This window comes from Podarcis muralis, chromosome 17 (assembly GCF_964188315.1).
Source record: "Podarcis muralis chromosome 17, rPodMur119.hap1.1, whole genome shotgun sequence".
Lineage (NCBI taxonomy): Eukaryota > Metazoa > Chordata > Lepidosauria > Squamata > Lacertidae > Podarcis > Podarcis muralis.
In genome coordinates this window covers 3,003,956-3,029,125 of record NC_135671.1, presented here as the reverse complement: position 1 = coordinate 3,029,125, position 25,170 = coordinate 3,003,956, and the positions used below count along the sequence as shown (strand labels likewise).

At 49.3% G+C, this 25,170-nt stretch overlaps 2 protein-coding genes across 2 annotated transcripts in view; one reads left to right on the top strand and one right to left on the bottom strand.

Annotated features, from left to right (window-relative positions):
- CLSTN3 (calsyntenin 3) overlaps positions 1 to 9,188 on the top strand; it is a 38,605-nt gene extending 29,417 nt beyond the window's left edge. Inside the window, exons 13-18 of the mRNA XM_028711906.2 lie at positions 702 to 928; positions 3,286 to 3,456; positions 3,993 to 4,138; positions 4,255 to 4,390; positions 6,027 to 6,244; positions 8,136 to 9,188. Of these exons, the coding sequence (XP_028567739.2) occupies positions 702 to 928; positions 3,286 to 3,456; positions 3,993 to 4,138; positions 4,255 to 4,390; positions 6,027 to 6,244; positions 8,136 to 8,309 (1,072 nt within the window). The 3' untranslated portion in view covers positions 8,310 to 9,188. The remainder of the gene's footprint in view (positions 1 to 701; positions 929 to 3,285; positions 3,457 to 3,992; positions 4,139 to 4,254; positions 4,391 to 6,026; positions 6,245 to 8,135) is intronic.
- A 393-nt stretch (positions 9,189 to 9,581) lies between these two features.
- On the bottom strand, positions 9,582 to 23,346 carry LOC114587526 (solute carrier family 25 member 36-A-like). Its single transcript, XM_028711907.2, has 7 exons — positions 23,036 to 23,346; positions 14,122 to 14,298; positions 13,881 to 13,958; positions 13,042 to 13,142; positions 11,897 to 11,963; positions 11,059 to 11,342; positions 9,582 to 10,931 (listed from the first exon to the last, which is right to left on the bottom strand). The coding sequence occupies exons 1-7, from the start codon at positions 23,329 to 23,331 to the stop codon at positions 10,735 to 10,737; spliced, it is 1,200 nt and encodes a 399-aa protein (XP_028567740.2). The 5' UTR covers positions 23,332 to 23,346; the 3' UTR covers positions 9,582 to 10,734.
- Between the last annotated feature and the right edge of the window lie 1,824 nt (positions 23,347 to 25,170).

The window sequence follows — 25,170 nt, the reverse complement described above, 5'->3', positions numbered from 1 at the left end:
AGCGCATCACTTCACTTAAAGAATTCCAGGCACTGTCACTTACCCCACACTTTCAGCTCACGACACGGCATTAGTATTGGATTAGAGATGCAGAAGAGACTTCAGGGGGCGACAGGGTGCACAAGCTTTGAAGTTCCACAGACCCAGCAGAAGCGATGTGGCCCCGTTAAGGGTCTCATCTTCCCTGTTTGGTATGTCTTGTTCCCCTGGCTGCTCCTTTTGCTTTTAACAACTCTGGATTGATAGTTCGAGTACTTATAAGAACCCTGCTTTGCTCTGCAGAAAAAAAGCAGGGAGGAATGGCACTTACTGGTTCATGTGAGCATGCTTTGTGGAAATGAGTAGCTCAGACTTAATTCCCCTGAAAGATAATGTTGGGATTTCCACAATAGGTTCAGATAGCTAGCAACATAATCTGAGGGTCTACTACCAAGGAGAGGTAGCTAGCCCCTTGTTCTCAGGCGGCTTTTATTTTCTGCACTTGTGTTTCTTACTCTTTATTTTACAACTATTTAATGGTATTGCTTTAAATACAAGCTGCCCAGGACACTGATTACAAGGAGGGATAGGCTATCCATTTTTAAAAAACACAATTGTGTTCTTAGAAACAAAGGTGTCCCTTGGTGCTGAGGAACAAAAGGGAATCCTGCCTCCTTGCAGACTGGGATCAAGGGGTGTTGCTTTCTCCTGTCTTCCCTTAGATGCTTCAGCGAGGAATCCTGCGTCTCCATCCCGGATGTGGAGGGCTACGTGGTTGTTCTTCAGCCTGATGCTCCTCAGATCTTACTGAGCGGCAGTTCTCATTTTGCCCGGCCGGTCTCTGACTTCGAAGGTCCAGAGGGAGTCCCTCTCTTTCCTGACCTCCAGATTTCTTGCTCCATTTCACATCAGGTAGAGCCCAAGAAGGATGAGAGCTGGCACGGCACAGGTGAGCTGAGCGCTTCGGTAGAGATGCTGTAGCAACTCAGGGCTGTTTGTGTGTGTTTGTGTGACAACCCAGGCAACAGAAGCAGAAAAAGCAGGCAGTTTTGCTAGAAGCAGAAAGTGTCACATTTTACCAATCTGATCCTGGAAGGATATGGACTTCCCAGCCCTAGTAATATGAACAAAACCCTCTTGAGACCATTTAACATATTATTTTTTCCATTTATAATAATTATACTTCTCCAGAGAAAAAGCAGAGACATCACCTTGCCAACAAAGGTCCGTATAGTTAAAGCTATGGTTTTCCCAGTAGTGATGTATGGAAGTGAGAGCTGGACCATAAAGAAGGCTGATCGCCGAAGAATTGATGCTTTTGAATTATGGTGCTGGAGGAGACTCTTGAGAGTCCCATGGACTGCAAGAAGATCAAACCTATCCATTCTAAAGGAAATCAGCCCTGAGTGCTCACTGGAAGGACAGATCCTGAAGCTGAGGCTCCAGTACTTTGGCCACCTCATGAGAAGAGAAGACTCCCTGGAAAAGACCCTGATGTTGGGAAAGATGGAGGGCACAAGGAGAAGGGGACGACAGAGGATGAGATGGTTGGACAGTGTTCTCGAAGCTACCAACATGAGTTTGACCAAACTGTGGGAGGCAGTGGAAGACAGGAGTGCCTGGCGTGCTCTGATCCAGGGGGTCACGAAGAGGCGGACACGACTAAACAACCAAACAACAACATACTTCTCCAGCGTCTGAAATGCAAAACACTGTATAGAAAGAACATACAGTCATATAGCATAATTGTCATGTTGGTTCCTGGAAACTATAGTTTGCGGAGGCTGCTCGGAGATCCTTAAACTCATTCACAGAACTACAGTTCCCAGTGTTCCCTGGATAGAGGAAATGGGGATTGCTATGGCATGGAAGGCCAGAAACAGAAAGAGGAATCTGAGAAGGGGTGGGGAAGGGATGGCTAACCAGCAGAGAATGAGAAGGGAGGAAAGATGAGGAGCAGGAGCAGTTAGGATCTTTGGAAAAGCGGTGAGGCGAAGACTGAGTGCAGGTGTTTTATTGTTTCGGAGCACTCCTCCTGTCTTTCATCCAGACATATTTGTTCTTCTCCAGGGTCGAGCCCTGGGGAAAGTGATTCTGCAAATGTGAAGTAGAACCAGGCTGTGCACAGTGCTGATTGGTGGCCCCCTGTGATGTCACCCAACAGCCCTCCTCCTTTCCTGGGAGTTGTTTGGCCCATGTTTTTTAAAAATGTCCTTTTATGTATGTGTGCCTATGCAAAGCTTTTAAGCTTGGGAAGCCCACCTGAACATGGGCAGAGGGAGCTAGACCAGCAGCTGAGCAAGACCAACTGTACGGCTCCCTATTGCACATGTCTGCCATTTCATTTCTGAATCCAGGCTCCCCGTGGCAGAGAGACATGCTGTGATGATAACTCTTTTTGCTTTACATCTGCCTTTCCCCCCAAGGAGCAGAGAGAGAAATGGAGCTGGGAACAAGAGAATAGGAAGGAATCAAAGCTTCATCAGCTGCTTTAATGAGGTTGGGAGGTGTGTAAGGAGATGGAAGAGAAGAGAGAGAGGTAGATGGCAAAGATTGTGGAGAGGTTTAAAATTAGGAGGTAAAATCAAGGGCGAAATAGGGAAGGGAAGCCGCTGAGGACAGCGAAGGAGCAAAAAACTCGAATGGAGATTAAGCCAGACCACTGGGGGGGGGGGAATCAGTTTTGTATTTTTAAATTGCTTAGGTCAATTTGTTTTTATATCTCATTTCATCAGTATTTTCAATTCATATTTCATGCAAACAGCTTAGAGGTTTTGTTGATTAAGTGGTACAGAAATGCAATGCAATGCAATGCAAAATTAAAATAAAATAAAATAAAATATGCAGGCCGTCTCTCTGTTCCCCTTTCTATACTGAATGAGTGTAAGCTGTTTGTTTTCAAGAAAGGTTAGAGAAGCAGAAAGGTAAGATAAGAAGCAGAAGGCCAGGCAGGAGAATAGGACCCTTTTTGTTTCTAGTGAATGAAAGAAAATGATCCTATTCTGCCCAGTTCTTATCAGGATGGTAACTGGGGATGAGAGAAAGTGGTGTGGTGTGAGGGCCCCCAGAGGCCATCTTCCTTGCCCCCCCTCCCGAAACCTATCAGCACCTCTGACCACTGCATGTGCTCACCTTTACAATATAATTTTCCTGGCCAAACCCATATTTTGATGCAAACCGCTTAGTAGAGCCACTTAAGTGCATCTCTGGAGGCTCCTTGGTAGGAAGGGTGGAGTGTGGATGCAACAAATAAATGCGGATCCCTCCCTTCTCTCGTAAGTCTTCCCTGCCTTCTCTCCCTTGCAGTGGCAGATACGCGGATGTCGGACGAGATTGTTCACAATCTGGATGGTTGCGAGATCTCCCTGGTCGGAGAGGACCTGGACCCTGAGAGGGAGTACCTGGTCTTAGATGGAGCCTCCCTGCAGCAGCGAGGCCTGGAGCTCATCAACACCTCTGCCTACCTCAGCGTCACAGGTGTGCATCTTTTCTGGCCTCAACCTTCTCCATCACAACACAGTCTGGACATGCTGAAGGGTCCCTGGGATGATAAAGCCCTGGTTACCCAACGGATAGCTTTCATATATCCCATACGCTGGAATAGCTGAGACGGTAGAGCATGGGACTCTTAATCTCAGGATGAGGGGTTTGAGACCCATGTTGCGCTGGATGACCCTCATGGTCCCTTCCAGCTCTACAGATCTATGATTCTGTTATTCATGTCCTCACAGCCAAACTACTGGTAAAGGACCCTGACCATTAGGTCCAGTCGTGACCGACTCTGAGGTTGCAGCGCTCATCTCGCTTTATTGGCCGAGGGAGGCGGCGTACAGCTTCCGGGTCATGTGGCCAGCATGACTAAGCCGCTTCTGGCGAACCAGAGCAGCACACAGAAACGCCATCCCTGTTTTGTAGTGATAAAGCAGGGTTTTGCATGGGAAGTTTAGTTTATATTGCAAAGCCTGAGCTCTCCCACCCCTGACCTCCGCCTGGGTATCTTTCCCCATTTCTAGGCGTGGAGAGCATTGCTGTCTATGAGGAGATCCTTCGCCAAGTCTCCTATTGCATCCATCACGGCGCCGCCCTTTATGAGAGGAAGTTCCGCCTTTCTTGCACCGAGATGAACGGCCGGTACTCCAGCAACGAGTTCACCGTTGAGGTAAGCGCACCGCAAGGAAGGGCGTGGAATTCAAAATGTCTGCGATTCGGGCTGCGGCTGAGGTGGGTGTCAGCAGCCTGGAACCAAGAATCTTGACTGCGGGTTTCTCGTTGCAGGTCAACGTCCTTCACAACATGAACAGAGCTGCTCACCCAAACCACATTATGAGCGCCCAGCAATTCATGCACCGGGGACACCATCTGCCTCCAGAACTCTCCGGCCACAGCCTGGCTAACCCCCACCGCAACTCCAGTACGTACCGATTGATATGCTACTGTGAAGTGACTGAGAAAAGAGGGGTGAGAGAGGGTGGCACACTCAATTTCAGGGTCAAAGTTGATGAGGTCTGTGACTGGATCCCGCAACGTATTTTACTTTAGTCCAGGTGTCAGGCTTCAGAGAATCCTATCCCTCCACGGTGGGATGCCAAGAAGCAGATAAACAAAGAAGAGTTCTTACCAAGTACCGTATTTTTTGCTCTATAAGACTCACTTTTTCCCTCCCAAAAAGTAAGGGGAAATGTGTGTGCATCTTATGGAGTGAATGCAGGCTGTGCAGCTATCCCAGAAGCCAGAACAGCAAGAGGGATTGCTGCTTTCACTGCGCAGTGATCTCTCTTGCTGTTCTGGCTTCTGAGATTCAGAATATTTTTTTTCTTGTTTTCCTCCTCCAAAAACTAGGTGCGTCTTGTGGTCTGGTGCATCTTATAGAGCAAAAAATGCAGTAGTTTACAGTGGTACCTCAGGTTACAGACGCTTCAGGTTACAGACTCCGTTAACCCAGAAATATTACCTTGGATTAAGAACTTTGCTTCAGGATGAGAACAGAAATCGTGCAGCGGCAGCGGAAGGCCCCATTAGCTAAAGTGGTGCTTCAGGTTAAGAACAGTTTCAGGTTAAGAACAGACCTCCAGAACGAATTAAGTTCTTAACCTGAGGTACCACTGTACCTTGTTACTTCTCCCTTTGACTTGGGACAGCCAGATAAACGTCTTTTCAAGCAATAAGGCTTTAACCTCAGTGCTGTCATTGAGGTATCTAGGCACACTACCCAGGGCAGGGACTCCCAATATTCAAGATGCTATTTTTACCTGTAAAGCCCTAAATGGCTTGTGTGCCTTTTCCTTAGCAGCTGATCTGTTCTAAATACGCTTGAGCTTTCAGGAAAGGGCAGGACGCCAATGTATATTAAGCAGTACATGAAAGGAGAAACTGGAGATCATTGGAATACCAGCTGAAAAGAGCCAAGGCAAAGGCCTGGGGTGATACTAGGAATCTGTGGCAGGATATCTGTACTCTTGATGAGCGGAACAGAAGAACTGCCTTACTGCAGATATAGTGTCTCTGAACATGGAAGCTCCATTTAGCTCCCATGGGTGCTAGACCTTTTCTCCATAGAATCCTCTTACACCTTTTCGACAGGCCTCTAAACCACCGGCCATCTCCACATCTTGGGAGCGGCAGGTTCTAGGGAGGGTGTCCGTTGAAGTGTGGCATATGCACCTTTTGCAATGAAAAGCCTGCCCTCCGGAACCACATCCTAGCTTCCTGAGCCAGTGTGGTGTAGTGGTTAAGAGCGATAGACTCGTAATCTGGGGAACCGGGTTCGCGTCTCCGTTCCTCCACCTGCAGCTGCTGGGTGACCTTGGGCCAGTCACACTTCTCTGAAGTCTCTCAGCCCCACTCACCTCACAGAGTGTTTGTTGTGGGGGAGGAAGGGAAAGGAGAATGTTAGCCGCTTTGAGACTCCTTAAAGGGAGTGAAAGCTGGGATATCAAATCCAAACTCCTCCTCTTCTTCTTCTTCTTCTTCTTCTTCTTCTTCTTCTTCTCCTCCGTGGGCAGCCACGAAACAAACTGGCTTTATCCTCCCCTTCTCTTCTCCCGCAGTGGTCCCCAGCGCTGCCACCATCATCATTGTGGTCTGTGTGGGCTTCCTGGCGCTCATGGTGATCCTGGGCGTCCTACGCATCCACTCCTTGCACAGGCGAGGGGGCGAGCGCGAGGGAACAGGCGAGTCCGCGGGGAGCCACGGAGGTGCCCAGGCCAAGGAGAGTGAGATGTTCTGGGACGACTCTGCTCTCACCATCATCGTCAACCCCATGGAGGTGAGTGGAGGGAGGGAAGATTGGGGAGGGAGCAGGGCAGGAAAGAGACTCCACTTCTGACGCCAGTGTTGCAAGCAACACCAATCAGTGCCAAGCTGTGCAAGATGGGTGACACCTGGCTTGAGAGCAGTACATGTGAAAAGGATCTAGGAGTCTTGGTTGACCACAAACTTGACATGAGCCAACAGTGTGACGCGGCAGCTAAAAAAGCCAATGCAATTCTGGGCTGCATCAATAGGAGTATAGCATCTAGATCAAGGGAAGTCATAGTGCCACTGTATTCTGCTCTGGTCAGACCTCACCTGGAGTACTGTGTCCAGTTCTGGGCACCACAGTTCAAGAAGGACACTGACAAACTGGAACGTGTCCAGAGGAGGGCAACCAAAATGGTCAAAGGCCTGGAAACGATGCCTTATGAGGAATGGCTAAGGGAGCTGGGCATGTTTAGCCTGGAGAAGAGGAGGTTAAGGGGTGATATGATAGCCATGTTCAAAGATATAAAAGGATGTCATATAGAGGAGGGAGAAAGGTTGTTTTCTGCTGCTCCAGAGAAGCGGACATGGAGCAATGGATCCAAACTACAAGAAAGAAGATTCCACCTAAACATTAGGAAGAACTTCCTGACAGTATGAGCTGTTCGACAGTGGAATTTGCTGCCAAGGAGTGTGGTGGAGTCTCCTTCTTTGGAGGTCTTTAAGCAGAGGCTTGACAACCATATGTCAGGAGTGCTCTGATGTTGTTTCCTGCTTGGCAGGGGGTTGGACTCGATGGCCCTTGTGGTCTCTTCCAACTCTATGATTCTATGAGATTCCAGGTTGAAGACGTGGCAGAGGCTGTTGTAGCTTTAAGAAATATGACTTATTCATACATTTACACCTGAATCTAGATGGAGGGCAGGGGCATCTTGTGGGTGTGCCAGTGGTGCCGTGGCCGCAGGTGCACAACTTTTGAGGGGGCACAAACCAGGTGCACCCATGCAGATGACCCCAGAGAAGCCCAGCCCAGTGCTCCTCTTCACCAGCCAAGGGCCACGTTGGCCAGCCAGGCTCCCCCTTGCTCCAATGGGGTCACTGCAGTGGGGAGGGCTGGGCTGGACCCCCCATGCCCAGCACGTGCACCTGCCCTAGGTGGCGACAACCAATGCTACACCGTTGGGAGTGAGTCCAGATCTTACAGCACAGCCACCTCAAGAGGGTCTTGTTCCCCACAGCACTGGAGTCCAAGGTGGGGTGAAACTAGGCTTTATTTCACCTCGGTCAAAGACCCAGTTTGGCACTCCCTTCATACACATTTGTGTACACACACACATAGGCTGGGAGTCCCAGGGGCGCCCCTCTGAAGACTTAAACTGGGGCAAAAAAACCCCGGCTGGCCTCCCCGTAGCTACGGTTCTGTCCAAGGCACCTCTCAGCCTGCCTTCAGCCAGCCAGCCAAAATCGTTCTGGCCTTTTCCCTGGCTATTCCAAGCCTTTTGCTCGATTGTCACTTCCTCCTTCTCTTTAGGGACGCAGGTGGCACTGTGGTCTAAACCACTGAGCCTCTTGGGCTTGCCGATCAGAAGGTCGGCGGTTCGAATCCCCACGACGGGGTGAGCTCCCGTTGCTCAGTCCCCACTCCTGCCAACCTAGCAGTTCGAAAGCATGCCAGTGCAAGTAGATAAATAGGTACCACTGCAGTGGGAAGGTAAACGGCGTTTCCATGTGCTCTGGTTTCCGACACTGTATTTCATTGCGCCAGAAGCGGTTTAGTCATGCTGGACACATGACCCGGAGAGCTGTCTGTGAACAAACGCCAGCTCCCTTGAAAGCAAGATGAGCGCCACATCCCATAGTCGCCTTTGGCTGGACTTAACCGTCCAGGGGTCCTTTACCTTTTTACCTTCTCTTTCTAGTCATACCAGAGCTGCCAGGAGAGGGCAGCAGAGGCTTCTGGGTCGACCATCAGAGAAGTAGCTGAAGAGGAGGAAGAGGAAAGCAGTGACTCTGAATCACCGGACAGCCCAGGCAGCGACGTGGCCGATGACCAGCGCATTGTGGGCAAGCACGATGCCCCTTGCCGCTTCTAGAGGCATGCGATGGATGGGGGAGAGGAACGCCAGCGAGAGAGGGAGGTCCTGCTTATGTTTAGTCACTGGGGGGCGGGGGTATGTGTCTGGCCTCCCCCCCCCCCCATTTCTCTTCCCGCCCCCCCGCTCTGCATTCTCCAGACCTCTTGTATTTGCACAGTGGAGGCTGACCCCCAAGACATGAGATTTTGGCGCATGAGGCAGAGAATCCAATCCAACCTTCCCTTCCCACGAATTAACACGGAGCACAATCCACCGGGAAGTTCTCCTGCGCAAGTGTCTTTAAAATGGAACAGAAGCTGTGCAAGAGCATCACGGTGGATTAATGGTGCCTCGTGCCTCAGATTTGGCCCCCTCCCCAAAATAAAATCTGGCTCTCGAGATGTCCGCTTGACCTTGCCCCAGCATAGGCCCAGTTCTGCCTTTTGATAGCAGCGCCCAGGGGGAGGAGCCTCTCTTTGACCAGGACCTTGGCTCCTCCCACCTCTCCAGCCGCTTGCTTCAGCTCAAGTGGGGCAGAGCCCCCTAACTCTGCTCTCCGGCAGAGGACCCCCTTCGCTCCAGAGAAGGGTAAACTGGATTGGCATGATTAAAGGGAGAGGAGCGGGAATTGGGGTGGCGGCAGCAAACCCAGGGGTACGACAAGACGGCCCCAAGATACTATATATATATATATTGTATATTTTTTCAATGTCGTTGTTTGAGGTTCATTCTTGTTTTCTTGTTTGATGCAAAGAAACAAACAAACAAAAAAGACCTGCAGCTTGTGTCGCTTTGTAAAATTGTCAATAATATTCCAATAACGAGTGAAGGAAATACATGATGTGAAGAAGAAAAAATGGAGCAGATTTTAAAATAAAAAAGGATTTAAAAATGTAAGGTCTGGAATAATGGGCGTTCTTCCTTCAGTGAGATAGCTTTCTTCTCTTAATAACTTCTCCACCCCATGCAGGAATTATAAGAACAGAAAAGGGATAAAGGCCGAGGGTCTTCCAATATCTCATTAGTAGAAAAGGATTTGGTTGCCCCAATGGTTGCTTCCTGCGATGGGTCAATAAGAGGGTCTCCCCATCCTCTGGGCTCCTGGCCGAGTCTTAACAATGTAGAAGAGTCTGGCACCAGATCCTAGTAAAGAGCAATCAGAGAATTGTGGAGTTGGGAGGGACCACCAGAGTCATCTAGTCCAGCCCCCTGCAGTGCAGGAATCTTTTGCTTAGCTTGCTGCTCGAACCCAGAACCCTGAAATTAAAAGAGTTCTCATACTCTACCAAATGAACTGTGTTTACATTGGGGTTTTTTATTAATAAAATACTTTATTAAAAAACACAAAGAAACATTAACTTAAAACATATAATAATTTCGGTTTGTCTAAGAATGTGTTGCATCCTTACTCCTATGCAACAAATGGTGTCAGAAGTCAGTGAACCCCCATAAAGCTATGACCAGGAGGACACACCAAATTTCACCTTCAGGCTGCCCTTCACCCCATCGCAACCTCCTGCCCCCTTGAAATATACCCCATCCTAGATGCCTTTGTTCTCCCCATGACTCTCCTGTTAGGGAGGCAAGCTCTACAGTGGAATACATACATAAGCAGGGCAATAGAAAGTAAGCCTGCCAGTTGTCCACAGCGAACCGTTTCTCTTTACAGCAGGGACCACAACCCCCAGGGCTCTTCGACCATGTTGCTTCTGTGCTTCCGTGAGCAGGGGCCAGGAGCTGACCCTGAACTTCCAAGGGCACAGCTGTCCTGCCTGCCTTCAGGAGATGGCAAGTTGCCAGCGGCAAACTCAAAAGGGAAGGAGGGAAAGATCAACGTCTTCGGCAAGAGTGGGAGGCCCATTGCAGGGTGTCACTGCCAGGGGAGTCCTCCCTTTGAGACTAACCACTGGTGCACCGCTCTGCTTCCAGGAGAAAATTCCCTGGTGCTTTTCTTTCATTTTACGTGGCTTCCGTACAAGCCCTCTGCCTTCCCGGCCAACTGGCAAGCCGGACTCGGGCCACAGGGGAAGTAGAGCAGAACGCTTTCCTCCTCTGCCCTGAATTGCACAACCAGCACACTGGAGCCTGGCCTGGCAGGGGCACCGGGGACGAGCGTTTGCCAACCGAGCCGCCCTCTGTACACATACATTTAGGCACTGTTCCTTCTGCATGTAAAACTCTTGCATCTGTCCAACTGCATCTCTGAGTGGTCCCTTGCCCACTGATGTCTTTTAAGGCGTCTGATGAAAGGCCCAGCACAGCTGAAGCCATCCTTCAGTTACTGAGGCTCGCAAACAAAAGATTACAGACAGGCCACTAGCTTCCAAGCCTTTCCCACGGCATCATTGAACCATGGAACGGGGAAATGTGATCATCGTTATCAAGGCTTCACATTCCTAAAGGCACATGCCAACAATAGCCAATTCTCAGGGAGGGGGAAGCATCACATTTTGGTTGCCAAATGAATGATGAGTTCATAGGTGACCATGACGATGGCCGCGTTGGGGATCTGGCGGGTCAGATGAGTCAGGAGCCCACGGTAAAGAGCGCCAGGGCCCTCTTCTCGGACCACAAGCTGCAGAGTCTGCACAAGGGAGCGGTAACGCGAGCCCTCTTCTCTCAGCCGTGTCCGGATGACCTCTGCAGGAAGCAGGAAGGAAAGAGAAAAGAGATTAGTTATCCAGTCCTCTGGAGAAAGCTCCTCCAGTTCTGGCCAGACAGGTTTGTGGGGTGAGGGTGGGGGAGCCTGGAACACAGAGCAGCTCACCGTGTGGGTAGGCAATACACGAGGCACATGTTTTGGAAACGGCAGCTGCTGCCATCAGCCCAAGGAAGTCCTGGCTGCTTGGGGAAAAGATATGAGTCGGAGTCAGGAACGACCGATGCTCTCTGAGTCGCTGCTTCAGGGCCTCGTAGATAACAAAATGGATGATGGTTTCAGAGACGCCAGCATACGAGGCAGTGATCCCGCGGTAAAAGCCTCGCAGGCCCTCCGTGTGATAAATGCGCATGGCGCATTGGAAGCCGCTGGTGCGCCGCTCGTCTTTGGCCCTGCAGAGAACAGAAAACACAGTCGGGAACTGCTGAGCTCTACCCATTTAATGCACTAAACTGCATTAAAAGTGAAATGTTGTGCCGTGGCAACTTGAATTCCGAGAAACTGAATTCCGCAACCTGTACAAATCGCAGAAATCCAGAGACACTGTGCATGTTCGTTGTTTCTTATTCTGCATGCTTGATTTGGCTTCTAGTCAGTGAGGGGGCAGGAAGATTATTGCCCCACCATGTGAAATCTGACCCAGAACTCGTTTGGCTACTGAGATGTACCCGTCATTGGGCATGCTTTTGCATATTCATTTGCAACTTCAAAGAGATTTGGGGGGGGGGGGGAGAGAGACTAGGGTTCTTAGGCGGCAGAATTCTGTGCTCCGTGCCAAATTCTGAGCTTCGGTGGAATTGCAGCATACACCCAATCGCCCTCCTGCCATTATGTGCAAGTGGCTTGTCTTGCCTACCAGTCTTCCATTATGTCCGGAATCAAATTCTGCCAGTCCCGGTGGCTCAAAACAATGTTATGAACCGGTACACAGCCAGGATTTCCTTACCTGGCTTCCAGCTGCATTCTGGTCTTCACCAGCCAGATGGGGTTTGTCAAAGTGGAAGAAGTGACTCCTGCAGGAAGGAGAAGGTACCAAGGTGAAACTTTTGCTTTGTGGAAGACATTTGCAATTTGTAGGGACCTGTTCTGAGGTTCTCTGGCGCCTAATCCAAAGTTTTCATATCCAGCTGGTCTCAATGGGATGAAATTACAAGCTTAACTGTTTCATAGATTTCAGTGGCGGCTGTGCAAGAGCTTAACTCTGACTGTGAGTTCTACCCATGGATTTTAGCTTCCGCTCTGCCTTCCCCTTTGTCACTCGCCACCTCTGCCTGACCTCATTTCTTAGCACTTAAAACAGAAAAAAGGAGGCAATGGGCTGCTTCAAACCTGAAAGGTCCCCTTCACAGATGCAAGGAAGAAAATGCATTCACCCATACAGTGGTACCTCGGTTTTCGAACGTAATCCGTTCCGGAAGACCGTTCGAGTTCCAAAATGTTCGAAAACAAAAAACTCAGTATGGAAGCCTCAAAAAGGAAAACTCCATATGGAAGCTGCGTTTCCGGTTCGACTTCTGAGGCGTGTTTGAAAACCGAAGCATTTATTTCTGGGTTTATGGCGTTCGAAAACTGAAATATTCGTCAATGGAGACGTTTGAAAACCGAGGTGCCACTGTATTATCAGGCATATATGAAGATGGTACGCATCCCTGCTTTGCCACATATATACAACCCGCTGCCAGCTGCAGCTTCCCAACATGTGTAACCCCAGAATTTGAAGGTGTGCGGTTATGCCACTCATCTGAACTCCAGCTGAGGTCGCTGCAGCACACTGGGCAGAGAAGGGTGCAGCAGTGTCAAGGTTGGCACACTGCGGGATCTACCATGCCAACCATGCTGCTGCCATGCTCCTCTCCATCCAGCTGTGCTGCAGTGACATAACCAGGAGGTCAGGTAAGCAGTGCTGCTCTGCCACACTGTCTGCTGCTGCATAGCACACATGCACAAATGTGTATCTAGGAGTCTTCCTTTACTCCTTGCTGCGGTAAATCATATTTATTTTTTTTAAAAGCCTTATCTTGACCTTTCTTCAAAGCTCAGAACACAACAGGTGAAATGACCCGAGGACACCCAAACAGATGTGCATTTTACCTGCACAGGCTGCCGAAAGCATGTGAACCTTCTTAGACTCTGGCGCGAACACCGTGTTGAGTTTCTCCTTGGCGCCCGAATATGCAGCAAAATAAATGGCCCTTGAAAAGGGGAGGGAAAGGAATTGAGTCCTTTTAAGCTACTTAACCCACAGAAGCAACAACAAGCAGTCTGCTCTAGATTCGCCCCGCTAAGCCTGCGCTCTTGCCCAGATTCAGGGGGTTTAAAGGCTGAAAGCAGATCTCGATTCCTTCTCATGTGAATGTGACGTCTGTGGTGGCCAGAAACGCTCGTTTGCATGCTTACTTGTCTCTCCTCCGGATTCTGCTCTGTACGAACAATGATCTGCTGTTTACAGGAAAAGCGTCGAAAAGGCTCAGAGGCCGTTTGAGCCTTTGTATAATATAAAAAAACTAGACAAATGCATGACTCAAGTACCCCGTTGTTTGGTCACCCACCAGCAGACTGCACAACCCAAGGTCATGGGTCTCAGATGTGGCCCCCATTAGCCCATATCGTGATATCGGTTTCATTGTTTTTGACGTGGCAATATATCATGAATCAGGGTGGGTGGGTGTGCACGCACTATACAAAAATCACAATGCCAGAAAACCATGAAGCCAGCCAATGCCTCTACATAGCTCCATCCTTATTTCAGACATCGCGATATATCACGATGTTTAGCTGGTGCTCTATCACGATGTTGAAAACCAGGTATCACCCAACCCTAGCAGGAGACTTCTGGACCCTTTTGAAGGTTCATTTCAATGAGAATCCCTGTGAAAGTTCCGCCTGGAGAACCAGGAACAGGAACCCTGCCCTTGTAAACAGGATTTTACCTGGAAGGTGCAACTCCGACTAGATTGGGCCCCAGGCCTCGGAAGAGGGATCGGATGCCTTCTTTCTCTAAGATGGTTCTGTGAAAGGAGAGAACGAACGAGAAGGTCAGTTTCCGCCCTCTGCCTCGGGGGGCAGGAAAAGCTGCCGGCGCCACCGCAAGCGGAGGTACAAAACAAGGGAATCCCACCCATGGGGACCTCACAAGGATCCCCCACAGCTATTCCTGTCTCGGCCGCTCACCTCAAGAGCTGAAGAGCCCCTATGGAGGGCAGTCCGGGGCGGATCAGTGCTCCGTTCACCCCTTGCATCTGCACCGCAGGAAGGCACAGCGGCCTCACGGCCAGCGAGGAAGACTGCAGGCGGGTCTTCACCACCTCCAAAGGGCAGGTCAAGATGGCTCCAGCCGTGCCACCAAATCTGGGAAGAGGGAAGAGGAAATGCAGGGTCAGGGCAAGGTTCAGAGGCAGCGTTCAAAATGAGCCAGGCGCCTTTGGCACCCGACCATCGGCCACTAGCAACCAAGTGAAGATGCCTAGGAATTCGAGAAAAGGGCAACAGAGATTTTAAGAAAGACTGGGAACCATTTATGTTATACCTACAGAAACAAGGTAAAGATATGGACTCACTATCAGGTTTTGACTAAACATTTACAATTAAAAAAATAACAACAACAGGAATTATAATGATGATGTGAAAGGGAGAGGAGTATAATAATAATTAATTTAAAGATCTTAAAATTAGGTAAAGGGACCCCTGACCATTAGGTCCGACTGGGGTTGTGCACTCATCTATAGGCCGAGGGAGCCAGCGTTTGTCCACAGACAGCTTCCGGGTCATGTGGCCAGCATGACCGCTTCTGGCGAACCAGAGCAGTGCACGGAAACACCGTTTACTTTCCCGCCGGAGTGGTACCTATTTATCTACTTGCACTTTGTGCTTTTCAACTGCTAGGTTGGCAGGAGCAGGGACCAAGCAACTGCAGCTCACCCCATCTCTGGGATTCAAACTGTCGACGTTCCGATCAACAACCCCTAGGCTCTGTGGTTTAGACCACAGCACCACCCGCGTCCCTATCTTAAAATTAAGATATATGCCTACATGAAGAGGTCATTCCTCAATGCTTCAAAGGCTCTTCGCAGCAGGAGTGCCCCCAAAGTCTCATGAGAAGGGGCTTCATTTGTCTATCTGTTAAGATTTTCTTAACCTGCCCTCCCCCAGAAGGTCACAGGGCAACTGACATCAGTGGCAGTATAAGCAAATTATGATTCAGGCATGCAGTCCAAATTCTAAATGCTATCCACAAGAATCACCAAAACTGTCTGAAATTTCGTTATCAGTGTGAAGAATCTATGGCTCTTTAGTTAATGTACATTTTAAACTAGACCAGGAGCCTGGGAGACGAAAAGGGGGGACACTGTATGACCAGATAAAAACTGAAAAGACCTCAGATAGGAATACGGGGAATCTAGATATTTTCAAATTGGGTTTGAAACGCTGCCTCTTTTGAAAGCCTTGAGTCATTGCCTTCAAGCTGTTAGAGGCTTCGTGGGATATTATGGGAAGTTCTGTTTCTCTACAGGGGGGGGGCATCTCATATTTAGAAAATGTAAAAAGAAATATCGGAGTGGAAGATAGATCTCATTATTACAATGAAATTAAACTGTAGATTTTGAGCAAACGGTTCTGAGGTCCAACTAAGAGGACGGCAAGGCCTATGAGGATGTGGTGGCGTTTGCTAAAGCCCCGAGGAAAGCAGAAAATCTTCAGGGGGGGGGTCCATCATCCTAGCTCTGAGTTGCATCAAAATGGGCTGTACATTCACAGCATAGTACAAATGCTTATAGTATTCTCTCAGTGCAGGAACAGAACATATATGGTTGTACAGTATAATTCTGTAATGAGGATCCAGAGGGGGCGGGGAGAAGTTTTCCAATCGATTTGCACGTTTGGGGAATGATTTGAGATTTCCCATTTCAAAGATAGGAGAGAGTTGGGACAGATCAGGATTATTATTATTATTATTATTATTATTATTATTATTATTATTAGACTGCTCTATACCCGGGTGTTTCACAACATACAACCACAAAATGCATAATAGACTGGAAACAAGAACAACCCAATAACACCCACACACCCCGCTGGCTAGGTTCAATTCTAATCCTTCTAACCTTCTTTGGGTAGGTTTGTGGGTATGGCAGAAGGAGATAGGATCTGCCCATGCGATGCCCACCTGGTGGAAACTCTAGCTCACGTGGCCCTTAAATGTAAAATTTATGATGATCTCCGCCAACAATTCCATCTACATATTCCAACATGGAAACCAAAGACAGAGGTTACATGATTCTTATTACAGGGGAGAGACCAGGAGCTCACCAAGACAGTAGCTAAGTTCCCCTATTTGATTTTTTGTCACTGAAGTACACTACTACAGGATCCGGCCCTTGCTGGAGACCCACAGAGATGAAATAGATTGCTCGCCTCTTCTTCCCTTTGGCAAATGACTGTACTGTTGAAATGGCGACGAGATCGCACTGGCCTATTTATTCTGAATGTTTGTAAGTGATGCCAATAAAGGTTTGATGATGATGAATAAACTCTCCCCCCCCCCCCAACACATTTAAAAAGGGCGTTGGATGTCAATAGGAATAGGCGTCCTTTTTCCTCTTGAAGGTTGCATTCCATTGGGGGTTAATCTATACAGTGGTACCTCGGGTTAAGTACTTAATTCGTTCTGGAGGTCCGTATTTAACCTGAAACTGTTCTTAACCTGAAGCACCACTTTAGCTAATGGGGCCTCCCGCTGCCGCTACCACGCGATTTCTGTTCTCATCCTGAAGCAAAGTTCTTAACCTGAAGCACTATTTCTGGGTTAGCGGAGTCTGTAACCTGAAGCGTATGTAACCTGAAGTGTATGTAACCTGAAGTGTATGTTACCCGAGGTACCCCTGTACTAGGGAGCTGTGGGGCTGCTGTGCTAGCTATGTGCAGAGCCAGAACCACAGAAACCGGCTCTGGATTAATGAATCCGGAATCAAGACAGCTCGGCTTCCGTTTCCACCGCAGCCACCTGAGCTGAGAACTCCCAGCGTGAGGCTGGATTGCTCAGAAGCAATCTCTACTACATTGGACGAGGTTGCTCTCCAACATACAGAAGGATCTGTTCCTTTTGCCGGGCTCCAAAGATTGCCCCGTGCCCGCTGGCTGTGGCGACACGGGGAAGCCTCGCAGCGGAACGAAGCGTGTTGGGCAATGCCAGAATGCAAAGCTGTGACGTTTGGGACACCTCCTCCCCTGTGGACTTTGGAGCCCTGAGCGCCTCTGCTCACAGCAGGCGGGAGCCAAGACGTCAGTGGGCTAATCATTGGCAAATCCAAAGGGTGTCTGTGTGACGCACTGCCAGAGCGCAGGGAGGTGAGGGAGAGCTGGAGGCGGTGGCGGGAGCTGCCCCAATTTGGCCGGGACGTGCTTTGCACTTTACGCAACTGGCCCCCTTGCTAGGACAGCCCTTAACTGACAGCAGCAGCCTGTGGTTTTGGTTTGACATTAGCTGAGTGAGCGAATCCTGGCAAGGTGAGAGGTTCTCGATTTACCGCTCCACATTCATGAAGGGTATTCGCCTTGGCGAAGTTTGCACTGGCAAGTGATGAAACAGAGCAGCTGTGGGTGTGTTCAAAGCCATTGCACACCTTTTCGACCCTGAACACAGGCTCCACAGGGACCCCTTGGAACAATCCAGTTCTCCCACCAGGGTGATTTTAACCTGATGGCCACACCTCACTCTTCACATGCTCAGAGGCTTGCTTTAAAATGTCATTGCTGCGAAGAGTTTTTGAAGCACTGTGGAGTGACCTCTTCGTGTAGGCAAGGGCTGTTGTTGTTTGCCTCTGAATAACCGTCCTGAGCCTCCAAACAGTTAGAAACTGGGAATCAGTGGCTGAGATGAGATCACTAACCTGTAGCTGGATACCTTGAAACATCTGTCTACACATTCATGTTCTCACTAGCAGCAGACAATAATAATAATAATAATAATAATAATAATAATAATAATAATAATAATAATAATAATAATTTATTATTTATACCCCGCCCATCTGGCTGGGCCTCCCCAGCCACTCTGGGCGGCTTCCATAAAAACCACAAATACAGTAAAATATCACACGTTAAAAACTTCCCTGAACAGGGCTGCCTTAAGATGTCTTCTGAATGTCAGGTAGTTGTTTATCGCTTTGACATCTGCTGGAAGGGCGTTCCACAGGGCGGGCGCCACTACCGAGAAGGCCCTCTGCCTGGTTCCCTGTAGCTTTGCTTCTCGCAATGAGGGAACCGCCAGAAGGCCCTCGGCGCTGGACCTTAGCGTCCGGGCAGAATGATGGGGGTGGAGACGCTCCTTCAGGTATACTGGACCGAGGCCGTTTAGGGCTTTAAAGGTCAGCACCAACACTTTGAATTGTGCTCGGAAACGTACTGGGAGCCAATGTAGGTCCTTCAAGACCGGTGTTATATGGTCTCGGCGGCCGCCCCCAGTCACCAGTCTAGCTGCCGCATTCTGGATTACTTGTAGTTTCCGAGTCACCTTCAAAGGTAGCCCCACGTAGAGTGCATTGCAGTAGTCCAAGCGGGAGATAACCAGAGCATGTACCACTCTGGTGAGACAGTCTGCAGGCAGATAGGGTCTCAGCCTACGTACCAGATGGAGCTGGTAAACAGCTGCCCTGGACACAGATTTGACCTGTGCCTCCATGGACAGCTGTGAGTCCAGAATGACTCCCAGGCTGCGCACCAAGACAAGCTTGTGTCTGGCCTGCATCACTTCAGGCAGCAAGCAGGCAGAGCTGACACGACTGGATGCTCTTCCATACAAAAGCAACAATCCCTCTGCGCCAATAATTAGATTATCAGGATGACACATTTTCCCTGACATGCTTGCTTTCTGCTTGCGGGGATAGCATTATTTTATTTTAAAGCAAGGAGAGCTCAACCTTGTGAACTCCCTACCTGAATCTGGGCACAACCTGTCCAGAAACAGGTTTATTATTTCGCTTGATTTTTGTGAGAACCAGGACTAGGATGTGTCCCCAATGCCGGAAAGAGGGTCTCCTAACTCCATCACCCCTTCCCCTCCCTCCTTTCTTTCAAACCACCTGGAAACTCTGCTGAATAAATAAATCTTTTAACTATAAGTACAGCATGTACACCACTTACAATTCTTGCAAATAAATAAATGATACCACAGCAGGAAAACGGTTGCCTCCAAAAGCAGAAAATAACTAAGTACATTTTTTTAATGCACCATGGAAACTGTTTCCAATGGATACAGCAATTCCTGCAACAAGGCTGGCAGAAAGAAACCAATTATTTCTCCTTCCGTTCAGAGGCCTTGTTTGCCGAGAGAAGACGAAACATCTTTAGATGGCCTTTCCTGGCCCAACCCGAGCCTCCCGTTCTTCTACCGTCGCAGAATATAGACAGATGATGATGAGAGAGACCTGGCCACGAACCAAAGACCTAACCGACTGTGTCTGTCTTCTGCTCAGCTTGCAGAGATGCTTCTTGCAAGCAGAGCCCCTTTGCCGTCTCAAGGGATGTGCGCATGCGCAGCTTGAGTTAGCAGAAGGGTAGCAGGTCAGAGAGGCTGGGTGTGAACAGCTGTTGGGCAGTTGGAAGGCTAGGCCAGGAATAACCTTCTAGAGTTGTTCTGAGGACGCCTTATGGAGGAGGACAACTGGGTTTTCAGAGTAAGCAGCGCAGCTGGTAGAGAAAAAGGAGTAGCCGAAATCCACTTACTCCTGCTGTCCCTATTTGCCAGGCAGAACCCATTTTCTTGTACCCGGCCCCACTAAGATGTTGTTCCCATTCTGCTTCAGAGGGATATTTGGGATATAGCCATTTAGAAGGCTGTGATAGTGTGCAGGGTCTCTGGAGACGAAGGGCCCATGCTTTTCCTGAAGATATAACTAGCTGGGAGTCGGCAGATTTCAAGAGAAGTTCCACTACATTGGAAGAACGTGAGCTATGGCACTACCTTGGCAGGCAAAGCTGGCAAAATGACCAAGGGTGGAGTTGTGGTTGGGCAGCGTGCATGGCCCTGGCACTGAATTTTGTGGGTGCCCGGCCCCTTCAAGGGGGTATTTTGTGGGTGCTCGGGTACCCAGGGAGTTGGCACCTTTGGTACCTGGCATTTCCAACATTTGGGGATCATTGGATCTGGACTGTTTTCACACACAAATACTCCATCCTGTAGAATTCTATCGCTTATATTTCATCTGCACAATTGGAATGAATTTCTGGAACCAAATTCCTTTTTTCTGTGAAGCCTGAGCGGTCACTGCTAACAAAAAGAGGTCAGAATGGGCCAATATATATATATACGTATGGACTGTCGTTGGATCAAGTGACTTTTCTTCTTTTAAGTTCTCAAAGCTCTTAGCCTAGCTCAAGGTTGTCAACTGGACCAGTCAGATGAATCAATCACAGTCAGTCCATCATTTGAAAAATAAGACTTTAGAGCCGTCTTGCCCCAAAATGGCAACCGGACTTTCAACTGGAACCTTGGTTTAAGGGGGCCATTTGGCTCCTAGCCAAATGAGTTTCTAACACTGCGCCAGAGGGTGGGTTTCAAGGGATCCCTCCTCCCCCTCTTTTCCAGCAGGGCAGAGGAAAAGATGAAAGGTTGTAATTTACTGTTCAATATTAAATTGCCTCCCCTTACCAGCAACGGTGGCTAACTGGCTCTTTTTGCTTTAAGATAAAAGCAGCTGCATTAAGCATGTTTTTAAAGAACTTAATGTGCAGTTTGACCCTGAATGTAGTCCACCTGCTGGGGGAAAAACAACAACCCAGCACTATGCATTCCCAGGTGTGAACACTACAGATTTAAGAGATGCCCTCTAGAATACCCTTTTCAGAGGTAGATACCACTGCCTGAGTGTATTCATAAGAGCACAGCCTCAGAGGAACAGCATAGTCAAACTCTCATAAACACAAAGGGAAGGGCAAGATATTACACGTTTCAGTTAATACAGTTGTGTCACTTAATACAACAAATAGCACCTGGCTTCCCAGAGGCTTCTGCCTCCACTTAAGGGGAAGAACAGATGAAGGCAAGAACCCCAGAGCTTCCCCAGGGCTGAGTCCTCAACAACAGCAGCACCACATCAACATACTAAAATCCTGCGCTCAGATCCAAGTTCTGTACAGTCATACCTCGGGTTACAGACGCTTCAGGTTGCGTTTTTTTGGGCTGCGGACTGCCGAAACCCGGAAGTACCGGAACGGGTTACTTCCGGGTTTCGGCGGTTGCACATGCGCAGAAGTGCTAAATCGTGCTTTGCGCATGTGCAGAAGTACCAAATCGCAACCTGCGTGTGCGCAGACTCGGGTTGCGAATGTGCATCCCGCACATATCACGTTCGCAACCTGAGCGTCCACTGTACTCAGAAAGCTGAATTCTGCGACTTACATAGGCATTTAAACACTCATCATCTCAACCGTGGGAGAAGTTGAGTCGAACCTGCCGGGTCCAACTCCTCCATCCCATCACCAGGCCAAGCTCAGCAGACCTCTGTGACTGCCAGCCTCAGTGAAGGATGGGTGCTGGATAATGTGAACAATTTTACGGGTACGGTAATAGATAAAGCCCGTTATTAATGCAGTTGTTGGCATATTTCTGTCTTGAGAGACAATGGAGTGCGCCTCCAGGGTGAAGCCAATCAGCAGCACCGAAGTGACCTCCCTGGGGCGCAAGCCTGGGCAGTGTGCTCCTTGCTGACGGGAATCAAGAGTAGTAATATGTTTGGCACCAGCTTGGCTGGAGGAGTTGCCAGAGGGAGGTGTACAAGGCACCATTCAATCATCTGAGGGACTCCACTCCAATGTTACCCCCGTTAACTTTGCTCCCTCCCTCTGATCCTGCTCGCTTAGGCTCCTTGTGTTAGTGCACCCTCAGTTTATTTTTAAGAAGCTTGCACAGAGGAGCCAATTGCTGCTTTGCAGGTCCTCAAAGAGTGCAACTCATGTGGGTATTTTTGCCTGTTGCTTTTTAATTAGTCTGTGCTGTATTTTAAAATATCACTTCTTTTGTATACCATATGCACTGACGGGTGGCTCTATAAATCATCAATTACATAACTTAAAAACTTTTCGGGGTTGTTTTTCCCCCCACAAATGCAAAGTGCTTCCTGGCAAGCATGCATAGGACTGTTTATTCAGGCAGGTCACTTATTCCATCAGCCTCAGGTTCTCATCAGCATTACAACAGTAGTAATACTGTTAGCTGTTGTAAAGATGACTGGGATCGTTACAGGTCACACTGAATGGGTGGTAAGTTTCCCCACGTGGATAGGCTTGCAGATCATTTCATGCAGTCCTCGCACAACTGGAGTGTGTGGAATTCATGCTGCAATGGCCCATGTGCCAGGAAGAGAAGGTGACCACAAATGGGCCCAAGATAGCAACTGACAGTGAACCAAGAAAAGAAGCAGAGGCATCCGGCACCTCTGACATTTTCTCTTCCTTCTGGCACACAATCCTGACACATTCCTCCTACCCCGTTCCTCCCACAAGAAGGAGCGCTGCTACACCGACACATGTGAGCCGGCCTCACTCCTTTAGAATCTGGGCACTCCGCTGTCTCTTTGCTGTTAACACAGCTGGACAACTCAGTTGGCTGCAGCGTAGCGCAGACAAGGCCGAGGTTGCAGGTTCGATCCCCGTAAGGGTCAGCTGCATATTCCTGAACTGCAGGGCGTTGGGACTGGCTGATCCTCAGGATCCCTCCCAACTGCATGATTCTACGAGATCAATATGGCTGGCAGCTGCCATTCCGGCACATTCCCAACCCTGCAACTCCAGATCTCTTCACCCACAATTATTGTTATTATTGCAAACTTCTCTTTTCCAAAACAGAAAGGATAAAACATTTCAAACTATAAAAGCAAACTATTTTCGGAACTTTATGGCAACAGCGAACTTGTAGAAAACGGTGCCCCTCCAAGGTCAGTCGTGCGCCCCTCTAAGGTCGGCGTCCTAGGCTTGCATCGACTTGCCCATGGGCACGCGGCGGATCCGGCCGCCCGTTCCCCTTGGCAGCAAGTCCCGGGGAACCGATTACGAGCAGACGCGCCCCAGAAGCTCCCTCGCGGCTACTCACCCGCCGGCCGCGAGGTGCAGCGCGGTGCTCCGTCGGGGCATCCTTCCTCTGTGCCGCGCAACGCCGCCGCCCTCCCCGCTCCGCCGCGCCTTCTCTTCCGTGCGCGCCGTCGAGAACCAGCCACGGCTCCCTCGCCGATCTTTGCGCGCAGGCGATCCCGTGAGCGCTCCGAGGCGGGTGCCGCGTGCTTTGCGCCCTCCGGCTTCCGGATGAGTCCCGAGCAGCTCCGCCCTCGTGCCCGGCCCCCCGAAACCCCACTCCGCCCTCTCGCCGCCGCTTGCTCCGCCTCCGATCATAGCCGAATTGCTCCGGTTTCTCGAAGCCCTGGCTGGGTATGAGACGCCCAGAGCTTGGCTGGCTTCGGAGAAGTGCCAGGGGGGTCGCAGGTCTACTTGAAATGCCGCCCTCTCTGGCGCAACTCTGCAAACTAAGTTGCATTATTCACTTTTTTGGTGCACCGCCCGGGAATCTTTTGCTGACGGCGGGCAGAGAAGAAATGTACGTAGCCAGCAAATCATTAGCTCTGCCTTTTTTTTCTTTTTAAAACACAGTGATTTTGCACCCTGGCCAGACCTTCCACGTGTCCCCATTTTTCAGAAGTCTTCCCCGTTTCTGATTTGATCCCGGAAAGTCCCCACTTTAACTTAGGACGTCCTCTGCAAGGAGGAGGCGCTGCTGGTCTCCTCACGTCCTGTTCCTGATGCAGATCTTCCTCAGCCCTTTCCCCAGGGGAGTGAAGCTCCTTTTTGTGCTTCTAAGATGTCTTGAAAAGCATCTTAAAGAGCAGAGACTTTGCCAACAAAGGTCCGTATGGTTAAAGCTATGGTTTTCCCAGTAGTGATGTATGGAAGTGAGAGCTGGACCATAAAGAAGGCTGATCGCCGAAGAATTGATGCTTTTGAATTCTGGTGCTGGAGAAGACTCTTGAGAGTCCCATGGACTGCTGGACCATAAAGAAGGCTGATCGCCAAAGAATGGATGCTTTTGAATTCTGGTGCTGGAGGAGACTCTGGAGAGTCCCATGGACTGCAAGAAGATCAAACCTCTCCATTCTTAAGGAAATCAGCCCTGAGTGCTCACTGGAAGGACAGATCTCGAAGCTGAGGCTCCAAGACTTTGGCCACCTCAGGAGAAGAGAAGACTCCCTGGAAAAGACCCTGATGTTGGGAAAGATGGAGGGCACAAGCAGAAGGGGATGACAGAGGACGAGATGGTTGGACAATGTTCTCAAAGCTACCAGCATGAGTTTGACCAAACTGCCGGAGGCAGTGGAAGACAGGAGTGCCTGGCATGCTCTGGTCCAGGGGGTCACAAAGAGTCGGACACGACTAAACAACAACAACAAGATGTCTTGGGCTGCTGAACATTATAGTGCTGGGATGGCCCAGCCACTGAAGTGTGCATAAGTGTCACATATTCAAGTGAAACTGTTCCTGCAAATGCAGAGGAATCTATTTGTTTCAGAACTACACTGTGGAGCAAGAGAAGTTGACTTAGCTGGTTGGTTAACTATTATTTTGGAATCTTAATTAAAAAAATAAAAAAAAATGAAACACCCTGCCCTCTAGTGGCCGCTGGTCACATTCAAACTACTGTACACTGGAAAGAATATGGGATGTCATGTTCGGAAACTACCTGCCATCTGGGTTGGCAGAAATTACGAGGGGAAACCAACCATTAAAGTCTCCCTTCCTCCCCTAGTGAAGAGCGGCTAGTCATTAAAAAGACGGCAGAAGCCACAGGGAGGTAATTTCAGCAGGACACCTCTGCTGAATGAGATTTCATTCTGAGTATCAAAAGTTATTGGCCCTGGTGTATGGCAATGTCAGATAACAGAGGCCTGTAGAAGCACCACTTTAGTTCCAGCAGAATTGGGGGGGGGGGTTGCAGCACCTCAGTAGTGCAAACATGGAAATGTCCCTTCTCTGTTTCTCTGTAAGCAAACATTCCAAGATATAGCATGAAATGGGCTTTGATAGACCTCCCAAAGAATTTTTTTCTCATTGAATGAAATGGGCTTCTGTAGATTAATCTGACCAAGGACTGTTGGTTTAACTCAGGGTTTCCCAAGCTTGGGTCTCCAGCTGCTTTTGGACTACAATTCCCATCATCCCTGACCAGGGACAGATTTAGGT